Below are 24,188 nucleotides of genomic sequence, written 5' to 3'. Positions count from 1 at the left end.
AAGCTGTACTTAAACCAATCTATAACGTGGGCTATTCTTAATCAACCTACTGCGATACCAAGGATAGTGGCCAGAAAAGATGAGAAAATATTTGTACATTAACATTTCAACGAGTATAATATCTTTCTGATTAGGCATGTTTCATGGGTACGAAACAGTACTGTTGGTATTGAGGATCGAACTCACGACCTTCAGATTACTAGGCTGACCTTGATCATGAGACTGACGCCCTACCGAAACATATCAGATTGACAAAAAAATAAACTGTATAGTTTTTATATTTAGTTATTCTATAGCATTTTCACAATTATGTTCTAAAGAAATATTTTTGGAATGCTTTATTTGTGCAAAAGAAAAACTGCCCCGAGTGAGGATCAAACTCACGACCTTCAGATTATTCGGATTATGAGACTGACTCTCTGCCTTCTGCGCTAACGAGGCTTGTTGAACAAACAAAAAAGTAAACAATAGCTTAATATTTAAACAATATATTGTAACATTTTACCAATTATGTTCTAAAGAAATATATTTAGAATGATTTATGTGTGCAAAAGAAAAAAAACAAACAATTTCCCGGTTGAGGATCGAACTCACGACCTTTCAGAATACTCAAATGAACCACACTATGAGACCGACTCGCTGCATACTTCGTTACTCACCTTGCGGGCGACCTCAAATGGAAATGTATAGTTTTAATATTCAAACAATATTTTGTTTTATTTTAACAATTTTGTTTTATTGAATTATTTTTGAAATGCTTTATGAGTCCCGCAGTGAACTGATTGTTAAGACATGGTTCCCACCAGATCACCGAAGTCAACCATCACTGGCTGCGGTCAGTGCGCTGGTGGGTGACCACACTGATCAGTCTGCGTAGGGACCGAGGGTGTGCGGTATTGGTCCTCGTTAAACTGTTCTACCGTAAAGTGCTCGACCTCGCGTGCAAGTCGTTGGGCTACCGAAGCAGGTGTGCCATCCCCTCTGCAGAGGATCAAAATTGTGATGGCATGTCTTCGGATCATCCTCAGGGATGTTTCCCAGACCGTCGCCAATAGCCCATTGTGCAGCTCTAGTGCGACGTAAATGAACTATAACAGCAACTGAAATGCTTTATGTGTACAAAAGAGGAACTGCCCCTGGTGAGGATCAAATTCACGACCTTGAGATTACTCGGTTGACCTTGACTATGAGACTGACGCGCTGCCTTCTGCGCTACCGAGTCATGCTAGGTAAACAAAAGAGTAAACATAATAGTTTTAATATTTAAACAATATTTAACTTTTTAACAATTACATTCTTATGAATTATACTTGTAATGCATTATGTTTTCAAAAAAGGGACTGCACAGACTAAGTAACGATCTTACGACATTCAGCTTACTCAATTGACCTTGATCATGAGACTGATGCGCTACCGATTCATGTTAGACAAACTAAAGGATAAACCATATTGTTTTAATATTTGAACTATCTATGGTATTTTTAACAATTACGTTCTAATGAAATATTTTTGAAATGCTTTTTATGTATGCAAAAAAAGAAACTGCCCCAGGTGATGATAGTACTCACGACCTTCAGATTGCTCGGTTTAGTTTGAATAAGAGACTAATTCGCTGCCTACTGCGCTACAGAGACATGTTAGGCGGACAAAATAGTAAACTGTGTAGTTTCAATATTGAAACAAATTAAAACTTTTTATCAATTATGCTTTAATGATTTATTTTGGAATGTTTATGTGGGCAAAAAAAAAAAAAAAAAAAAAAAAAAAAAAAAAAAAAAAAAAAAAAAAAAANACCGCCCCATGTGACGGACGAACCCATGGCCTTCAGATTAGTTGGTCTAGTTTGATTATGAGACTAATTCGCTGCATGCTGCGCTTTTGAAGCATGTTAGGTGGACAAAAGTGTAAGCAGTGTAGTTTTAATATTGAAACAAATTAAAACATTTTATCAATTATACTTTAATGATTTAATTTGGAATGCTTTATGTCTGCATTAGCTGCATGCCCGGGTGAAGTTCGAACTCACGACCTGTCAGATTACCGAGACATGTTATATCAAGAAAAGTGTAAGCAGTATAGTTTTAATATTTAAATAAATTACAGCATTTAAATAATCTTGCTCTAATGATTTATTTTTGAAATGCTCCATGTGTGCAAAAAAAGAAACTGCCCCGAGTGAGAATCGAACTCACGATCTTTACAACACTCGATTGAGCTTGCTTATGAGACTGACTCGTTGCATATTGCTTTGCCGAGGCATGTTATATAAACAAAAGAGTAAACTGGTTTAATATTCAAACAATATGTAAAATTTTAACAATTATGTTCTATTTGATTATTTTTAGAATGTTTTTTTTTGTGTGCAAAAATAGAACTTCCCCGGTCGAGGATCGAGCTTACGACCTTATGATTATTCAGTTAAGCTTGATTACAAGAGTGACGCGTTTTCTACTGCGCTACCGAGGCCTAGTAGACAAACAAAATAGTAAATTGTATAGTTTTAATATTTAAGCAATATATAAGTTTGTAATGATTATGTTCTTATGAAATATTTTTGGAATGTTTCATGCATGAAAAAAGAACTACTTCGGGTAAGAATCGAACTTTCAGTTACTCAGTTGAGCTTGATTCTTAAACCGACGTGCTGGCTACTGCGTTGTTGTTGTTGTTGCTGTAGTTCATTTACGTCGCACTAGAGCTGCACAATGGGCTATTGGCGACAGTCTGGGAAACATCCCGGAGGATGATCCGAAGACATGCCATCACAATTTTGATCCTCTGCGGAAGGGATGGCACCCCCGCTTCGGTAGCCCGACGACCTGCGCGCGAAGTCGAGCACTTTACGGTAGCACAGTTTAACGAGGACCAATACCGCACACCCTCGGTCCCTACGCAGACTGATCCAAGTGGTCACCCACCCGCACACTGACCGTAGCCAGTGATGCTTGACTTCGGTGATCTGCTGGGAACCGTGTCTTAACGATCAGTCCACTGCGGGACTGGCTACTGCGTTATCGAGGCTTTTTAAGCAAACAGATGAGAAAATATTTTCAGTTTTAAGACTTAAAATTTGTGCTGGTGAATGTGATACCAAGGCGCAGTACGAGCGATAGAAGGAAATTTAAAAAAATTATTATAAAAATCGGAGAATTTTCAGACTTGTAAATTGTGAGCGGGAATGTTGTAGCTTATTCTTACTGTCACTCTCTCAGCTTATTCTTACTCTTTTATAAAAATTTAAATCCCTTTTAATAATACAGTGAAACCTCCAAAAAAGACCACCTTTATGTAACGACCTCCACTAATTACGACCACTTTTGGGAGGAACGGATTTTTTCCCCATGAATTTTGTGTTGAAGTAAACCTTCAGGAAAGACCATGCAAACCTTTCCCAGCGACCGGGTAAACTTCTGCACCAAATGCGGAAAAGGTTAAATAGAAAACACGGAAAAATCTCAAAACAAAAAATATTAAAACAAATGAGTAGCGTAAAATGCAATATTTATGTGAGGCTCTTAATTCGATTTTTTTTAATTATCTTTGAAGGATATTTACAACTTACAAGTTGTAGTCAAAGTGCACCGAAGACGATGCTATTAATTATTTTATATTAAAGTAGAATGTTAAATTAGAAAAATAAGTTATTTTAGAAAAAATTGAGCATCTCAAACAAACAAATCTCATCTTTTAAAGCCAACTAATTTTTATGTAAACAAAAGCTATAATCGTTTATTTATTTAAAATAGTTCTGTCATTCATAAATGATAAATTAATTTTTACACCTAGTTATATCAGTAGGTATCATTTTTAATGACGCTATATTTTATTCATCTTTCCGGTTTTCCTGACGCCAACGCAAGTGACATTTTCGCACACTGACTTTAATTAAAATCGTTTGCAAAAACTCCTGTACTGTATATGAATGGAATAGAAATGAATTCTCCGAATGTATATTTTTCGTTGCTGCTTTGATTTCGGATTACACAGTTCATAAAATAATGCGTGTAATAATAACCACGCTAGAAATATTTTGAATTCTTCTTGAAATTCCCGCTTTTATTTGTCAAAAAAGCGAAAGAAAGTAGAATTTTATTGCAAATTCTTTCATGGGTAGATCCTGCCATCTATCGCTTTAAACACAAACTAACTCTACATTTAAACATTCATTTTCTCGCCTGATATGTTTTAGTTTTAATTTTCAAACGATAAATGAAATTATGTAATAAAATTATTTTATGAAATAATTTGAGGAATTATCAATGAAACTAGCTGCATTTGCCTTTTAGCTTGATTTTATTTATAATATATCGTATTTTAAACTTTTATAGTAATTAAATTAGCAATTTTTATGAAACGCTTGTTCCATCCGTTTTCATCCTTCCTTTATCGATCCAGAAAAATCGATTTTTTTCAATAAATAAGCTTTACATCGTGTATGATACTGCAACCCGCATCGTAAGGACCACAGACAAATGAGTTAATTCTTTTGTGAGATTTAATTTAAAGACAGTATCTCTAATATCGACCCGTTTCAAATGTAACTTCCGTTTAAAAGATTATTTATTTTGGGACTATTAAATTACCTTTTTAAACAAAAATAAATTGCTTTGTAAAATAACTTGTTCTCGTTATTTGAAGTTGTTTAATGTGGAATCATCATCGTTGTATTAAAAATGCTTTAGTCATTAGATATAATTTGTAATACATAATGCTTTAAATGAGATAAAAGATATTATTGTTATTTAATTCTTTAGATAAAATCACAAAAGATATAAGTTGTATCACAAGTGTTTTAGAGGATGTATTAGATTTTTGTTTTGTTTTACAGTTTCTTTTGTATGAGATTTCAGATATAATATGCAATACCTATTCCTGGATGAGATATTAGATATTTTTATTATCATTTTTATTAAAAAATGTTTTTGGATTTGTCAGACATTATAATTTGTATTACTATTACAAATTCATTTAGATGAATTAATATTAGATTTCGTTGCAAGTTCTTTAGACAAAATATCTGTTAGATTTTCTAACAAATTCTTCAATAAAATATCAGATGTTATCATTGATTTTAATATATGATCAAATGCACTTGTGCTACAAATTCTTTAGATGAGATATCAATTAATATTTTGTACTTAGAAATGTGTGTTATCGTTATGTGCATAATAATTCTTTCTATTTAAATTTTTTCACAGTTTATTAAAAAGAAACAAAGGTGTGTATTCTTTTGAAACAACTTAATATTAAATAGTTAAATCAGAAATTAAATCTTATTAAAAACTTACGTTGTTTTTTAGATAAAGTTTAATTTTTAGCACTGTAGAATGTTTTTTTTTTATTATTATCCTAAATGTCTCCATCCTATGCAATCATGCAAATTCATATCATGCAACATTTTCATGAACACTTATAGGAATCAGGAATGTTAAAATATTTTAGTAATAATTATAAATACTTTTTTAAGATGTTTCAAAGTATCATATTATATGCTATATTTTTTTTTTCTTTAACAAAAAAAAAACTACTCTTATTTGATTTTTGGAGAATTCGTCTTTAGACATTTCATCTCATTAAAAATACTCTGAAAGTTACAAAGTTTACACTGAGACTAATAATAATGCTTGGAAATGAGTTTTTTGAAAGAGTCATATTCTTGTTAAATTATTATATAACCCCAAGCTATTTTTTTATTTTTAATGGTAGCAATTATGCTACATATAAATTAGTAAGTATGCTGGATATGAATCAACAGAATAAGAGAGTTTAATACGCTAGATAATCTTGATTACACGGTACAAAAAGGCTGTTTTTTTAAGAAAAGAAAAAAAAATGTGTTAGGCGTTTATCATTCTTATTACCTAATTACAGTTATAAGGACAAAATCATAAGGATATTGGAGTTGATCTCTAAGAAGCGAGCTACATGAACCGTAGGAAGCTAGGAAATTTACGTAATTTTATACTGCTTTTCAAAAAAAATTATTCACAGTTTTTCCTTTACATAATATGCTACACATTTAAAAATGATAATTTTTGTAAGCATTAAAATGAGTTTAAACGTCACCCTCAATTTAATATTAATTATGTCTATAAAAAAATAATAATTTGATTTTTAATAATTAAAAACGTTATAACTATTACTTTAAAAAAAAGTCAAATGAAGCGAAATCAATTGCTATAACCGATCAATCGTAAGATCATGGCCTGGAGGTGCTCTAGAGTTCAAGGGAGATAGATAGACTCAAACGGCAGTATCACGATTCCTTAGTGACCATTTGAAAAGCTTAACTTTCGAATTTGAGCGCAATGTCTTCCCAACATGTAGAAATGCCAATGGAAACCTGCTTCTCCCGAACGCTTCTTGATTGTCTGGAATTTTCTTTGGAGGACATTCTCTAATCACCAATTTTGGTGTGTGACTTAACCAGAGCGTTGGATTCATGGATTTGATATAGCTGAGTCTATATTGTGAAGGATTAGAAACAACAACAACAAACTGTAGGATATTAACGCAACTGCCCAAGTTAAAATCAGAATGTGAGCCTAACTACTAAATCTGAACTCAAAAAGCAAGCTCAACTATCATAGCTCAGATCTGGATGAGTACTAGTCTGCCATTGCGGCATCATTGCCTAGTTACCAAAACCAGGATCAGTTTGAAAGGCAAGTCTAACTGTTAATACTGGGATCAATATGAGAGTCTAACTGCTGGTACCGGGATTAGTATGAGAGTCTAAGTAACTGTGGGTACCGGGATCAGCGTGAGAGTCTAACTGTTGGTACTGGGATATGAGTCTTCGCTATTGGTTCCAGTGTCAAGATGAGAATCTAACTGTTGGTACAGGGATCAGAATGAAAGTCTAACTGTTGGTACCGGGATCAGGATAAGAGTCTAGCTGTTGATCCCGGGACTAGAAGGAAAGTCCGAAAGACCGTATCGAAATCAAGATGAGAACCCATTGCCAGAGCTGAGATCAAACTAAAAGTCGAAAAAGACAGTACGGAGATCATAATTAGAGCTTAACATCCAAAAGCAGGATCAGGGCTGTGATTTAAAACTGACAAAGACTTAACTAATAAACTATTTCCCTGTTATAGTTCCCTATTAAATAACTATTTGCGGAGCTTAACGGTTCCAAGATTGCTTGTACAAAGATTTAAACTATCTCGACTGTTTTAATTATGGTATTGCAGTCTTACCATTACGAGGAAATCTCTGGGAGAAGTGCAATCAAATGGAGAAACGCAATCATTCATTTCAATTAAAAAGTTCTGTTAGTGCATTGCCCTCACCGATATCATATTCAATTTCATTTTCATTTTAACAAAGATTGTTCCATTAATTCACCTTCTGATCTCGCTTTTCACTTTCAGATCAGATCAAAATTAAGATATATCTTCAACAAAAACATCTTATAATTTGCCGAAAGATTCTTTTCCGAATTCGGCCTCAAAGAAAGAAGAAGAAAAAAAGCAGTCATAGATGTTGGTACTATTATTGGGTGCTACAAAGTATTTATTTCCCATCGAAATGTTCGCTAGCCTACACAATTATATCTTTCGTGCGGGCATCAGCGCAACCACTCATTACAGAGTCCGTAGAGCGCGATTGGGGTGGGCAACCCCATAGTCAGCCTTACTCAATGTCTTGTGTGACTTTTGAGTGACAGTTTCCGTGACTAGTGAATTAAAACGTGAGCGTGCATAAAGGCAAGCTGAAAAAGATATCGATCTATACGAATAAGGGCCAGATGCAAAAAGCCCAGCCTGTTCGGTTTTGAAACAGTGGCCAGTGCTTAATCTCTGCTGGTGGCTTCGCTTTTGTTCCAGAATCCGAATTAATAATGGCCGCTCTGTGAATGGCCGGTGGTCTTGTAGCGATGCTACAGGTTACGGTGTCTGGATGAAATCTTTCACTGTGGTTTTGTTATGGTTTTCTGAATCTATGATTGCGTGGATTTGTTAATTGAATTAGTGGATTTTAATTCATGCGGTCACTATGGAAAGGAAGACGACGTTATTTTCGGTACCAGCGTTCAGCGTCTGTTTGTGTAAGTTTAATGCATTTAATTTGGATTATCAACACTAATCAACAATGCAGATAATTAAAGTTTGTGGATATTCATTAATGGTTACTGATTCCATCGAATTCCCGAAATTTTTTTTAAACTTTTGTTTGGAAAATTCAATTTGGAAGTATATTGTGTTAATTTTATGAATAGTCACTAATTTAGTTTTAAAAATTGACGAACTTTTTTTTTATTATTAAAAATTTGTTTATGTGTTTTTGTAAAGCACTTCAAATGTAGATCAATCTTGCCTTAATAAATTGTTTACTTAATTCGTGATTTTTTATTTCTATTATCCTTTCATTTTGAACGATTGGTCACAAATATAGATAATTTTATTTTGGAAACCTACTTATTTTCATAGGTAAGTGATTATGAATTAATGAATTTTTTGAAGTGAAACTGTTCACATGCTGTTTTTTCTTTCAACGGGCTAATAAAAGTTTTTTTATATGAAGCTTCTGTTTTTTGTGAAATTGTGAAGAAAAAAAAACTACTCGTGATTTTATGAATTTCTGTAACTTTAGGGACCTATTTTTGTGATTTTGTAAAAAGCTGGTGATCCATCCGGTCCTTTTGTGAAGAGTTCCCTTTTCCATAAAACAATTTATGATGGATTCGCTTTTGGGTGTTTAGTTTGGGATTTCGTTTTTGGGTGTTTTTACTAGAAAATATTGTGTGACGGGTCCGTTTTTACAGTAAAATTAAGGGCTTATTTTTGCGAGAAAATAATGAGTGAGTGGTTCTTTTTTTATAATAAAATAATGTATAAGAAGTCTGCATTTACTATAAAATAAGATATGAAAGATTCGTTATTACTATAAAATAATGTGTGAATGTGTTTTTACAATAAAATAATTTTTGAATGGTTCTTTTTTATGATAAAATAATGGGTAAACAATCCGTTTTTACGATAAAGTGTGTGAAGTGTTAGTTTTTTTACGATAAATTCATATACGATGAGTCGGGCCCAAATTTCTCCTAAGTTTGTCCCTGCTTATGTTTTTGTTTAAATGTATTAGTAATGTAAATTAATCATGTTGTAGGGATTTATTTATCAATGTTTTACAATTTCGTCAATTTTTTAAATAGTTTCCTTGTATTGTTGCCCTTCTATAATATGGTTTATTTAAATCCCCATAACTTTATCAACAACATTAAATTTCACTTCCTATCACTTTTTCTGGCAATTAAACGGTTTCGATGTTTTTAATCTCGCTTTCCTCTTTAATGATTCGTGAAAATTTTTAAATGAGTCAATTCATTTTGACACTAATTCCATCTCTAGATTATCGTCCGTTAAAAAGTTTATCTTTCATAAATTATTCAGAAATAGCAAGTATTAATATTTTTATGGGCAATTATTGCTATAATTTTATCAATTTCTTTTTTAAGTCTTAATTTTGTCAAGTAAATTATATTTTGATTAAAAACCTGTAAGCTAATAAACGGATTTTTATTTTAGAGGGAAATGGATGGACCTGAACGGCATTCCTTACCATCTCTACAAAAAAGTAAGTTATTTTTACTCTTAGATTTGAACAGATATTGATAAGCATTTTAATACTTATCAATAATACAATACTCTTCTAGCATTTTAATACTTATCAGTAATACTATACATAATACTCTTCTAGTATTTTAATACTTATTAGTAATACAATAGATATTAATAATACAATACTCGTCTAATATTTTAATACTTTCTCAGGAATACAGTAATTATCAATAATACGATACTTATCTCGTATTTAATACTTATCAGTAAAACAATACTTATCACTAATTAAATAGTGTTCAAGTATTTACTTCTTATCAATAGTACAATACTAATCAATAACACAATGCTAATAAATAATACAATACTAATTAATAATAAAATATACATTAATATAATACTTATTAATAATACAATACTTATTAATAATACAATTGTATCTATTATAGTTACACAACTTAAGTTGACTAACTCTTTTGCTTTATTAACAGAAATTATGTAGTTTGATAATTTTGAAGTCATATCTTAACAGGGATATGACATGATATAATTTCGTATTATTTCAGTATTTTCTATTCTTATAACTTTTCAGTGCTCGCCCAAATCTACATAAACTTATTATTTGTAGACTTTATAAATACCCATGAAAAATTTCTGCCATCTACGATTTTTTGTTTTGTTTAGGTTTTGTATGTTTAACTATCTATGTATCTGATAAGTATTTTAATGTTGATCAATAGCACAATACTTATCACTAATGAAATAATATGAAATAAATAATCCCAAGAAACTAAAGCCACACCTATTGTCAGTGCGACCTTGGATATATGGGACAAATTAGATGCTCTTAATAGATATGTCCTTTATCAAGAATTCGAAAAATCATCAATTGCTGCCCGTTGTTGGAATTTTGGGCATAACTTCAATTTCGGCAATGCCAAAATTATTTCCATTCCTTTCACATCTGCTCATCTTGATACCCTTGTGGAATATTCTTTTATTCACATAAATGCTGATTCCCTTGTCAACAACATTGGTTCCTCACCACCTCTTCTTAGCGCGTGGAAATGCATTTTAGTGTGATTTGCATTTCTCAGCCACGATGGCTTTTCTTGTTCTGTTTTTCATCTTTTTTTCTCTGTCGGCTAGTTCGCTTTTTCTAGTTTTGTTTCTCACTTTTATTTTTCCCATTTTTCGTTGGCAGCTTAGCGTTTTTTATTTCAAATCACTATAGGTTTTTCTCATGCACGCCTGGCAAATCTTGAAAATGGGCATCTGTTATTGAGCGCTTGAAACATGTCAATTGTTATTTCCAATTTATATATTTTTGAAGCGAATGAAGTTTTTAATCTTTTAAAATATTATTCAAGTATCTGTTACTAATCAATAATGCAATGCTTGTCAGTTGTATTATTTTTATTTAGTTGCATAACCTACGTTGACTTACTATTTTACTTTATTTCCAGAATTTGATAATTTTGTAACCTTATCTGAGTGCGTATACAAAAGATGTTTTACTGTTCTAATATTTTTGTTTCTTACAACTTGTACAGTACTCGTCTAAATATTCTGAATTGCATTATTCTTATACTTCTATAAATATATGTAGAAATTCAGTTTCATACGATTGTTTTTGTTTGGGTTTTATATATCTAACTGTCCTAGAACGATGGCTTAGTACGTTTTTGTACAGTACATTTTATTTTTGAAAACTGAAAAATTCTTTAATACCGTGTAATACACAAATACCTAATCTTGTATTTTAACAATGTTTTAAATTTTTATTTTAAACCTTAAATAATTCTTTTTAATACGCTATTTAAATGCAAAACGACGGATTTCTAAATAAAGAAGTAAATCTTCTGTCCAATAACAAAAAATAAAATAATTAATATTATTTTCTACTTATAAATAAACCTTCTCTATGCATATTTTAAAATTATTTTTACTTTTTAATTTAAACTTCCCAATTTTAAAGATAATTACACACATCAAACAAGCTTGTTAGAATCTTTATTTTGATAAAGCATCCCTTTTTTTTTTATATTTAAACATCACAATCATTACTCCCGAGGAAATTGATTTTTAAATACTTTTATCCAACCAAATATCTTTTTATTATTGTTACGATTTATTTTTACTTCTTGGCGACTTTGTTTAACCCATTGTACCCGGCCCTGTTTTTTTATAACCTTGCCCTCATGAATATTCATACCGAATCTCGTGCTGTCTTTGAATCTGAGAAATCTCACATAAAATAAGAAAAGGTGGAGCTTCAGTTCCCAGCATCCAATCTCTATTGTTTGTGACTTTATAAACAATGATTTTTGAGTGTTAGTTTTAAAGCGGCTTTATCTTCTCAATTTTTTTTTTCCTTCTCTCTTCTATCTCGCCTAAGCTTTCAGTTTGTCTTCTTAAAATTGAATTCACGGCACTCGTTTTCTTAAAAAGAATTTCTTTGTAAGTTGTGAGTTTTAATGAACGCATTTCTTTGTTGGTGTTGAAAGTTTCGAGAGAGAAGGTCTTAATTAAAGTATTAGTTTAAAGACAAATCCCCAGTCTTTTGTATTTTTGTTGCAACGCATTTTTATTTGTTGGCTATTAATGGTTGTTTATTATTATTTTTTTTTTGCATTTCATATACGTGCTCTGAAAGTTAAATAGAAAAAAGGGAAAAATTAAAGGTGAATTTCGTTTGAAGTGTTTATGTTACGCTTTTTAGCAGATTTTAATAATTTATAAATATATTTAGATTAAAATGGTATTCCTCCAATGTTTTAGACTGGGCTATTCTTTGTAGGCTTTGTCGATTTATGAAAGTAGTTTTTAAGCGAATAATTTTTTTCTTCTTTCTGTTTTGAGTTTGTATCAGTTAACTATGACTGGTCTAGATAACCCCCTTTGTGGTTTCCCGTGAAAATGATGCAAAATGTCAATGTTAGAAAAAGCTAGAGTATTGTGACAGAGAAAAGTGCTTGTGATCTAATTCTTTTGATATTTGAAAAGTTATTCCAACGCCAAAAAAGTTATTCTCATGCTAAAAAGCGTCATTCAACGCTAAAAAGCATCATTCAACGCTAATTTTTTTTTATTATAAAGCTAAAAAATTAGTTATTCCGACTCTGAAAGAAAGTTATTTTAAAGATAAAAATGTTGTTTAAAAGCTAAAAATATTCTCATACTACAAATTCTTTCGATGAAACATCAATTAATATTTTGTACTTAGAAATGTGTATAATCGTTATGCGCGTAATCTTTTTTTCTTTTAAATTTTGTTTAACAATTTATTAAAAAATACAAAGATGTGTATTGTTTTGAAATAATTTAATATTTAATAGTTGAATTGGAAATTTATTCTTATTTAAAAATTAAGTTATTTATTGGATAATATTCTAATTTTTACAAATGAGAAAACTTTTTGTCTTCTTAAAATCGGGTACTCGTTTTAAAAAAGAATTTCTTTGTAATTAGTGAGTTTTAATGGGCAAATTCATATGTTGGTATTGAAAGTTTTGACAAAGAAGGTCTTAATTAAAGTATTAGTTTAAAGACAAATTTCCAGTCTTTTGAATTTTTGTAGCAACTCACTTTTATCTGTTGGCTATTAATGGTTGTTTATTTTTTACATTTAATATACACGCTCAAAAAATTGAATTAAAAAAAAGGAAAACTAGGTAAATTTAATTTGAATTGCCTGTGTTACGCTTTTTAACAGAACTTAATAATTTATAAATATTTAAATTGAAATAGTATATTTCTCCAATGTTTTAGGCTGGGCTATTCTTCGTAGGATCTGCCATCTTATAAAAGTGTATTTTTTTTTAGCGAACATAGTTTTTTTTTAAAATTCTCATTTTTCTCATTAGTTATCTATGACTGATCTAGATAACATCATATATGCCGTCTCGTGAGAATGGTGCAAAATAAAAGCCTGAGTATTTGGAAAATAAAAGTTCTTGTGGTCTATTTTTTTGTTATTTGAAAAGTTCTAACGCTAAGAAAGTTATTTCCACGCTAAAAAGCGTTATTCAGTTCTGATAAAAGTTATTTCAACGCTAAAAAAGCGTTATTCAACGTTAAATAAAAGTAATAATAACGCTAAAGGAATTTATTCCAAACGTTGTTCCAACGCTAAATGAAAGTTATTTTAAAACTGAAAAAGTTATTCCAAAGCTTAAAAAGAGTTGAGTTATTCATAATTATTGTAAAATTATTGTAAAAAATTATTGTAAAAGTTATACCATCACCAAAGAAAGTTATTCCAACCCTAAAAAAGTTATTTCAATGCAAAGATTGAGAACTAATTCTTTGATTAAAATGATTAAATTTCTCGCAATAATTATTTTGTTTTAAAAAATTGCCTTGTTAAAAAATTTTTTTCGCAGAAAACTAATAATTTTATTTTTTTTTTATTTTATTTTATGACCGCCGTTGAACAGTCGACCCAATTTTAATAATTTTATTAAAGTTATTTTTTGAAGCTTTCATCCTTTTTGATGAAAATTACTAAAATAAATTAATCTTTCATAATTTTTGTATATTTTTACGAGCCCAATTAACTTACAAAGGTATTTTCATAAAATTGGGACTTTTCTTCATTTTAACGTTTTGTTCTGTTTTAATTATCAGCATAGAGGGCGCTGGCTAGATTAATAATCATTAATAACTATTAAAAACTCATAACAGTTAAAAAAATATCATATTTCCTAAAAACGTCATTTCATACAAAAGAAAAAAAAACCTTTCTAAGAACAGCAATTAAATATTAAATAAGAATATTTAAAATTAAATGTAAAGCGTAATAATTGTATGATAAAAAATATTTTGCTGTAAGAGTTTGCACAATTTATTAGCAATATGTAACTTATTTAACGTTTTTTTTGTTCTTTATTTCGTTCAACAATAAAATCCTAAATTATAATATGACAATTTTACTTATTACACCGAAACTAATTGTTCTATTTAAAACCGTTTTCTGCACCAGATCAATGTTTATTCTTCTTTAAAATTTGCGATGTTTAAATCTTGTTTTCATCCGAAACCAAAACTAATTATTATTCAATACCACATTAGATCAAAGTTCATTCTTTAAAATTTACGATGCTCAAATCTTGTTTTCACCCCAAAAATAATGGTTCAATTCAAAATCGTTTTCTGCACCAGATTAATCTAATTTTTAAAAAATCTATTTATTTGAATTTACAGAGCTTAAATCAAGTCAAAATCGTTTTCTACACCAAATCAAAGTCTATATTTTTTTTTAAAAATTTATTATATTTAAATCTTGTTTCTTTTAAAAGCTCTACACCAGATTATTGTACATTCTTTTTAAAATTTGAAATGTTTAAATCTTGTTTTCCTTATTTATAAACTGTTTTCTGCACCTGATTATTGTAAATTATTGTTTCTTCCTTTATTATTATTATTATTATTATTATTGCTTTTTTTGATTTTTTGATTTTTTGGTTTTACAAGAATTTTAAATCTATGTAACTTAATTTTTTTTTAAATTGTTTTTATAAAACTTAGTCATAAGGTCGTCTGTCTCTTGCTTTTTTTCTCTTACTTGTTTTGTATAATTTTATGTATAAATAAGATTCATGTAAAATTTATAAGCACATCGTTTTCTGAGAGGGAAAAAAAAAAAAAACTTAAAAGAGTTAAATTTTTTTTGCCGCAATATGATTTATCTTGTTTTGCCTTCTGATTGTATGATACTTTCTTATGATTAAAAAAGAATTTAGGTGGAGAAAAAATATATTTCAAATTTTAGAGGAAAAAAAAGTCATTACAGTGACAACAAATAACGTCAAGTATGGGATAACTACAGATGCTCAGACGAGGAGAGGTGATTGTTGCTAACCCCCTTCCCCTTTGTTTGCGGCTGATTTCTATTCTGCACGCGTGTCACGTGACATGTCTGGCAGGATAGGGTTAAGGCTTTTCCTTTGGCGCGAAATGGGCGACTCGCCAACAAAAAAAAAATTCTTCCTAAACATTATTCGTAGTCCTTCAATGTTCGTTACGGTTTGGATCGAGAATACAAACGAAAGTTTTTTTTAGTTTTTCGCGAGGATCTACTCGGGAATAGTTTTTTTTCTTTTTCGAACGATGACTAAGATACTGAACGGTAAGCTGAAAGTTTTTTTAGTCTATTTTAGTTAGCTAATAGTGATAGTTCTTTTGGTGATTTCCATCTCAGTTCTGGTGATGGTGGATAAGAATAAATTACGCAACCAGTTGTGGTACGATGAATGAAGTGATTTTCCTTTTGTTTGTTCATATTATAGATAATTTTTTTATTGTTATATTGCCATGCGCTTCGGGGTGTGTCATAAGAACGAATGACGTCACTGGCTAATTTCTTGCAACTGATAAAATTCAGTAATTTTTTTGTTCGTTCTTCGTTGAGTATCATTATTATAAAAACGAATACTTGGTATGCATTTCTCGTATGATGATATCATTTCTATCAATTGCCGTTATGTGTCAACATTAGATTTTAACCAGATAGCCTTTATTATTGCTTGCAAGCATACTAATGCTGTTATTAATCATATGTGTGGTTGATTTTAACTGATGGCTTTTAGATTGAAATTGATGGATTGTTTAGATTAAAATTGATTGATTGAAGTCGAAATTAGCTTGATTGCATGTTTATTAATAGCATCTGTTTTATCTGTTCACTGATTGTGTGTGTATCTACCTGAGATATCTCTGTAATATCAACACAAGATTTATTTTTTGCCTAAAGGTGCTATTTGTTTTTGAAAAAAAAAGTCTTACTTTTATCTGTTTGCATACTTTTTAATGCTTATCAAGAAAAACACACAGAATGTTTATATGTTTTCTTGGCTGCAATTATTTAGTTTATTATCTATTGTATTTTTGTTACCTTTTTTTTATTAATTATCTATTTAAATTAAGTATGAAATCATATCCGAATGTACTTAAATACCAGAAAATTTTAATAATTTAGTAAAATAAAATAAAAAGCTTGGGCAATATTAAGCCACTTTTTCTGATTTTCTGAAGGATGTATTTTTATGAGTGTTTCTGGTAATAAACATTAAAATTTCCATATTAGGCCGTAAAATAATTTTGTGTGATGTTCTTTTATCAAGCATAGTATAATATCGGAAACTTGAAAAATATAAACAATACAAAGCAATGTAAAAATACTGAAATTAATGTAAAAAATGTTAGTAAATAATGTAAAAAATTTAAGTAAGTAATGTAAAAAATGTAAAAATTTAAAATGTAAAAATACCATGTTTCGGAAAAGTGCGACTTATAAATATTTTGCTACCATTATTATATACACGACTGGATAAAGATTTGTCTATTAATTTGTTCGATTTTAAATTTTTTCTCTTTCGTTTTTATGATGATGTGAGTTGATTTCATGTAAATTAGTGGTGTGGAATGGTAGACATAAATTGCATGAATTAACTTCCATTCACCTAAATTATTTTCTCTAATTATATCATTAAAATTTGATTATTTACCTTAGGATAAACCTGATACTAAAAATATTTTTAACTCAATAAAATAATAATATTGACACCTTATTTTAAGATTATGTTTATTTTTCTTTTATTTACATTACTTGGTTTTCTTGATTATGCCGTTCAATATAAGGGGCGTTCAATTATTGACGCATTTTAAGTAGGAGGGGATTTGCAATTTACTTACTTTTGCGGATATATGAGGGAAAGAAAGAAATCTAAACTCACCCAGATCATGGTTACGCAATAGTTGAGCGTTCTAAAGGTGTATTTAAGTTATGTCATACTTGTGTTATACTTACGAGGGGGAGTTATATATTAAGGGTGTAGTTCTGTCTTATCTATACTAAATCAAGATTTTATTCACGGAGAAAATGATATTGTCCCGAAACTGGACGATACTTCATTAGATATCGATTTTTTTAAATATCGGCATGTTATTTTATCATGCATTCTCACAATGTATTTCGAATTCTGTCTTATCGATAACGTTAATTATTAAACACGTTAGTATCGAGATCATTATCAAAGACGATAATTATCGAGTACAATAATATCGATAGTATTATCGATGACTAATTATCGAATGCTATGTTATCGTTTATAAATTAAAATTTTTTTATTTGGGGTAATGAAGTTATTGACCAATGTAAAATGAATATAAATTATGTGAATAGAAAACAAATTACTCGATGTAGATGTCTTGTGAAATATCTGTAATTACAATCAGTATATCGCGATATTAAAATTTCAATATCACTCAAAACTAATACTTAAAATTAAAATAAAATAATTCTGGTAGGAGACTACAGTGAGTTAGGAGTACTTTATGGCAGCTGGGCTCATACAGGGGTGAAGGTAAATGGGTCACGAAATCGAGTCTATTAAAAGTTTTTTTCCACCTGTACTTGAATGTATATGCGAGTTAAGTTTTACTTAAAAATTTTATATGATATACAAGAATAAGTTCTTTAGAAGAGTTCACATGCCTTCTAAAAATGCAAAATTTATTTAAGGTTTTATTTTCTAATTCGCTTACGTTAGTTGGATGCCTGCAATGAACGTCATCGTGGGTATCGATCCTGATTGGTTGCTAAAACGTGGCATTGCTTATGTTAGCTATTCGTTTTGTTATGTTTAGTTCGTTCTGGTTAAGTCTAGCAAATATTAAGTCAATATGCAATCTTGTAATCGGTTATCGTATCGTACAATAATCTCGAAACTTATTAGTTCGTGTAAATTAAATAAATATGTAATTAATGATTAGCAAAACAAAAGAAATGAGCTATTACTTTTCTTTATTGACTAAAAAAAGCCAACAATAAAACAAGCCTCAGACTCAGCTAGCGCTGAGGCTGAGGTGTGGGCAAGATGGTTGGGTATCAGCGATCTTCTTCTTCTCGAGTTAAGAGTATTTCATTGTCGCACAGGGCGATAAAATTAAACTCAGGAAATAATGAATGACTCAAGTGCAATTCACATACTCATACATACTTATATACGATTTGTAACATGGTTCTAGTAGCTCAGTGTCTTATGAAATTCCTATTGACCTTATGGTTTTTGAGAATAATTTTATTTATTTGCATCATACTCAGCGGCAAAGATAGTCCGTATTTCTTTTTAGCTTTGGCTATAAAAAAAATGTAATTTCCAAGCGTGTGAGTTGTCATAAGCAAGAAAACATAAACATGTTTGCAAATTTTTGATTGAATATTCTTTTCTCGCGTGGACCACGAAAAGCTGAAAGAAACGGATCTATAACTAGGGAAAATTTGAAAGGTTAAAAGTGAATAGTTCATTTATAGTATTCTATATATTGTGTTTTAAATTATACTTATGCAGGTTTAATAATAATACTTTTGTTCATTATTATTGTTATGACTTCTTAATAGTTAAGTCATTTAGCAGTTTTGCAGTGATGTTTAAAAGTTCTGAATTCCACATTTGAGTTTTTTACGGAGTTCTGAATCTTTAATAGCATTTGTTTTTAAAAAGCATAATTATTGTTTTGTCTCTGAAAGTTTTTCTATTACATGTCATTTATTTCAATTTCAATTTTTTTTGACTAAAAATTAAAGCTTTATAAAGAGGAATTTGTTTTAAAGTTTTAATAATCTTAAGATTTCACTCTGTAATACATTTCAAATGGGTTTAATTTAGAAGCGAGCGAAACAAGCATGCTTTGCAAAACAAACCATATAAGATCAGCGAGCAGGGGTCGGAGCCCACTAGTAACCATATACTATTCTATTAAAAACTTCAAGACTNATAAAGAATATAAATTAGGTGAATTCTGGCAGGAGACTACAGTGAGTTAGGAGTACTTTATGGCAGCTGGGCTCATACAGGGGAGGAGGTAAATGGGTCACGAAATCGAGTCTATTAAAAGGCGGGCTTACTGTTTGAAATTTTTTTCTTTTCTCCTGTACTTTAATGTATATGCGAGCTAAGTTTTACTTAAAAAGTTTCTGTGAAAAACGAGAATAAGTTCATTAGAGGAGTTCCCATGCCTTCTAAAAATGCAAAATTTATCTTAGGTTTTATTTTCGAATTAACTTACATTAGTTGGATACCTGCAATGAATGTTATCGTGGGTATCGATCCTGATTGGTTGCTGAAACGTAAGCATTCGCTTATGTTAGCAATTCGTTTATGTTATGTTTAGTTCGTTCTGGTTAAGTCTAGCAAATATTAAGTCAATATGCAATCTTGTAATCGGTTATCGTATCGTACAATAATCTCGAAACTAATGAGTTCGTGTAAATTAAATAAATATGTAATTAATGATTAGCAAAACAAAAGAAATGAGCTATTACTTTTCTTTATTGACTAAAAAAAGCCAACAATAAAACAAGCCTCAGACTCAGCTAGCGCTGAGGCTGAGGTGTGGGCAAGATGGTTGGGTATCAGCGATCTTCTTCTTCTCGAGTTAAGAGTATTTCATTGTCGCACAGGGCGATAAAATTAAACTCAGGAAATAATGAATGACTCAAGTGCAATTCACATACTCATACATACTTATATACGATTTGTAACATGGTTCTAGTAGCTCAGTGTCTTATGAAATTCCTATTGACCTTATGGTTTTTGAGAATAATTTTATTTATTTGCATCATACTCAGCGGCAAAGATAGTCCGTATTTCTTTTTAGCTTTGGCTATAAAAAAAATGTAATTTCCAAGCGTGTGAGTTGTCATAAGCAAGAAAACATAAACATGTTTGCAAATTTTTGATTGAATATTCTTTTCTCGCGTGGACCACGAAAAGCTGAAAGAAACGGATCTATAACTAGGGAAGAATTGAAAGGTTAAAAGTGAATAGTTCATTTATAGTATTCTATATATTGTGTTTTAAATTATTCTTTGCAGGTTTAATAATAATAATTTTGTTCATTGTTTTTGTTATAACTTCTTAATAGTTAAGTCATTTAGCAGTTTTGCAGTGATGTTTAAAAGTTTTGAATTCCACAATTGAGTTTTTAACGGAGTTCTGAATCTTTAATAGCATTTGTTTTTGAAAAGCATAATTATTGTTTTGTTTCTGAAAGTTTATCTATTGCATGTCATTTATCTCAATTTCAAATTTTTTTAATTTCAGTATCTTATTATTGATTAAAAATTAAAGCTTTTTATAGATGAGTTTGTTTTAAAGTTTTAATAATCTTAAGATTTCACTCTGTAATACATTTCAAATGGGATTAATTTAAAAGCGAGCGAAACAAGCATGCTTTGTAAAACAAACCATATAAGATCAGCGAGCAGGGGCCGGAACCCACTAGTAACCATATACTATTCTATTAAAAACTTCAAAACTCTTATTACGAATTCAGAGAAAAATATTACATAAGCAAAATTTCATCCTTATGTATTTTAATGGAGAAGTTAAATTTTTTTCTAATGAATATTTGATCACCATTTCACTGGAAGTTAGATAAAATCATTGTAGATTTCTACTACTCATGGTATTAATTACAGCAATATTATTCTGGTTACATTAAAAAATAATTATCAGCAGTTTATGCTTTTGGTTTTATGTCATTTAAGTGCTATTTTTTTATATTTTCAATCCTGAATGTAGATTAAAGAGTTTATTGCAAGTTGAACACACGGTTACTTAAACTCTGAATTTAGAATTACATTGAATAGTATCTGTGATAAACAAACATTTATTTCAGAAATAGCGCAAATTAGATTGGGATAACTCAAGATTTTTTTAAAATTGATCTTGGATACTTTCATATCCCTTATTTCAAATCTGCAATAGGTTTCCTAGCTGCAGTTTTTTTTCTCTAAAAATATATTTTTAGTTTATTTCTCCGAAATCCACAAGTTTATGCCATCTGACTAGTGCAAAAACATTATTTTAGGCGAAATTTTTCAAATTTGAGTTTATTATAAATTTAGAATATCTCTACTCTTGGGGCTTTCTGAGAATACTTTACTATTGTTTGTACTCTAATTATTTACAAAGTTACAGCAGTTTTTGTGCAACTTGATAACAGTGGATACACTAATGATTTTAAGTCTTTAAATGCGTTAACTCAGAATCAGATTTTTTTTTACACATTTTACACGATATCTCATGTTGTTTTTAAAGTAATTGTCTACAATTTTTCATATGTGTTTATGGTTATAGCGCACATGTTTTGAACTTACAGACTGAGAGAAAAAATAGTAGAATTTCATTTTTTCTGCGCGTTTTTTTGCAAAGTGCGGAAATTTTTAAAAAATTGCTTTTAATTGCCTAACACAGTAACAGTAATATATGCACTTGCTTTCAAGATATTATTTCAAAACACAGATGATAGCCTTCTAAATGAAATCCTCAAAGGTTTTTTTTGTTTTAGGTCAGTGTTTCGCAAACTTATGACTTTTGTGTACCCTTTCTAAATTTTTCGTAACGCTGTGTACCACCAATAAAATAATGAATGTATTTTTTTAAAAATGTTTATTTAGAATGGGTAATAATGTTAAAAATCACAACTGGCAGTTGACGCCACTAATTATTAACTGTTAACTCTGCAAAAAATGGCCAATAGAAAAATGCGTAATCGTAAATTTTCATGGCTAGCTTTGTTTTTAAATAAAAAAAATTTGAAATTTTCGTTTGTTGCAAGATATTTCGCATAAGAACGCATACCCCCGCTAAACTGTTCCCGTACCCCTGGGGGTACGTGTACCACACTTTGGGAAACACTGTTTTAGGCGATAGAAATTTTTTACAGTGTTTAGCGTATAGGCAAAAAAATTCCTAATTTTTACGTAAAATTAGGCATATAAAAAGAAAATAACAGTAATGATAATTTTTTGTTACTAGTTTTCTATGTTTTTACACATAGTAAGACAAACTAGTTTTTTAAAATTTCAGATAAATATTTAAAAAAAAAAGTTGTCGAAACTAGTAGGATACCTTTAAAACGTTATGCATAACAGGGGATAGCATACATGTTGCGATTAACTTCTAGGATGGTTAGGGCACATCATCAAGATTAAAATTGCAAGGGACCTATGCCCAGAAATGTCGTCGTACGCGGCTAGGGGCGCTTACCCTGTAATGAACTGTTTCTTCGTGTGCGTTTTAACAGGTCATTATAGGGTAAGCTAACTTCCCTAGAAGTTAGAACCCTGTTACTCTGTTCTTGCTTATATTTAAAAGCTTTAACCCTGTTCTTGCAAATCTTTAATAGTTTTTACCCTGTTCTTGCAGATTTTTATTAGATTTTACCCAGTTCTTGCAGATATTTAATAGCTTTAACGCTGTTCTTGCAGATTTTTAAAAGCTTTTACCCTGTTCTTGCAGATTTTTTAATAGCCTTTACCCAATTGTTGCAGATTTTTAATAGCTTTTACCCTGTTCTTGCAGATATTTAATAGCTTTAACCCTATTTTTGCAAATATTTAATAGCAACTCTCAGATTTTTAATAGCTTTAAATTAGAAAATCCTTTAATTAATTTTTTTCCTTATAAAACTCACCTTAAAATAGAGCAGCGCATTTTTTTCCTGCTATCACATTATTTTTCTCCTTTAATATATTCCATAGAATTGAAATTTGTGAACAGTTTTAAAGTGTAAATTTATTTTTATTGAGGAAAAAAGTTTACCTATATTATGGCAAATTTAAAATATGTATGTTTTTTTAAAGATAAATGTATGTTATTTTGAAGAGTGACGATGAAAAAAAAAATATAATTAACATAGATGTGTGTGCAATGCAATATTTATAAAACGGGTGTATCGATATTTCGCATTTTAATAAAGCTCCGTCATTTTTTATACTAGTTAATTAAAGTGAGCTAGCTGAAAACAGCTTCAAACGTGACTAAGTTATGCATAATTTGTTTTGTTTTGTCTATTTTCTACACTCCTCAATTTAATTGACGTTTACCTTCCTATAAAATCTCAAATAAAAAAGTATGAATAAGCTTTTATGATGGTGTAGATTAAAGTATATTTTAGGTCTGTTGAATTAGTTATTTTCGAAGTATTGTTGAGGTAGCAGTAATTATTATTATTTTAAGATGACAATTAGAAGTCTGTTTAGAAGAAATTAGGATCCGTTAACAGACCCTTCTCAAAATATCTTTTTATAAAAATGGATCCTTCACAAAATAATTTAACTTTTAATCGGACCCTTCACAAATTTGTTTATCTTCATTATTGTTTTGTTAATCGAATAAACCCTTCCCAGAGGGGGGGGGGAAGAAAGACGGTTCAGGACAAACTAAGTTTTCCAAGTTTCCATAAGTTTAAATTCCCAATGTAGTATTCTAAGAAAATATTTCTACGTTTACAAACATCGTGTGCACATTCTTATTAATATTAAATCATAATTTTTTTGTAAATAAATAATTGATCAATTTATATTTATTCATAAAATTAATTAATAAAATATTATGTAAATAAAAATTAATTTCTGGCAATTTTTTAAATAAAATATTATAAATTTAAGAATTGTTTAAGTTTACTTAATGCGTAACACATTAAAAGTGATACATTACTGAGTTGTGTTATTTAAAATATGTCAATTGAAATTATTAAAAATGTGAGTGATTTTGTTTCCGTTATTCGTCTGAAATGAATATTCTGATGGTTGAGCAGTATAGGCTA

General features: G+C 29.9%; 1 protein-coding gene across 14 annotated transcripts in view; it reads left to right on the top strand.

Moving 5' to 3' along the window:
* LOC107436894 (zinc finger protein rotund) overlaps nucleotides 1-24,188 on the top strand; it is a 318,292-nt gene that overhangs the window by 43,294 nt on the left and 250,810 nt on the right. For 8 of the 14 annotated variants that reach the window (XM_071184141.1, XM_071184140.1, XM_071184145.1 and 5 more), the window contains exon 3: nucleotides 9,537-9,585. In XM_071184141.1, the coding sequence (XP_071040242.1) occupies nucleotides 9,537-9,585 (49 nt within the window). Of the gene's footprint in view, nucleotides 1-9,536; nucleotides 9,586-15,552; nucleotides 15,700-15,726; nucleotides 15,815-15,871; nucleotides 16,009-24,188 lie in introns of those variants that run through there. The other 6 variants (XM_071184142.1, XM_043043620.2, XM_071184143.1 and 3 more) reach the window with 4 other exon arrangements.

The sequence above is a fragment of the Parasteatoda tepidariorum genome, chromosome 8, assembly GCF_043381705.1.
Source record: "Parasteatoda tepidariorum isolate YZ-2023 chromosome 8, CAS_Ptep_4.0, whole genome shotgun sequence".
Taxonomy (NCBI): domain Eukaryota; kingdom Metazoa; phylum Arthropoda; class Arachnida; order Araneae; family Theridiidae; genus Parasteatoda; species Parasteatoda tepidariorum.
The sequence above is the reverse complement of the archived record's forward strand: the minus strand, read 5'-3'. Positions and strand labels throughout refer to the sequence as shown.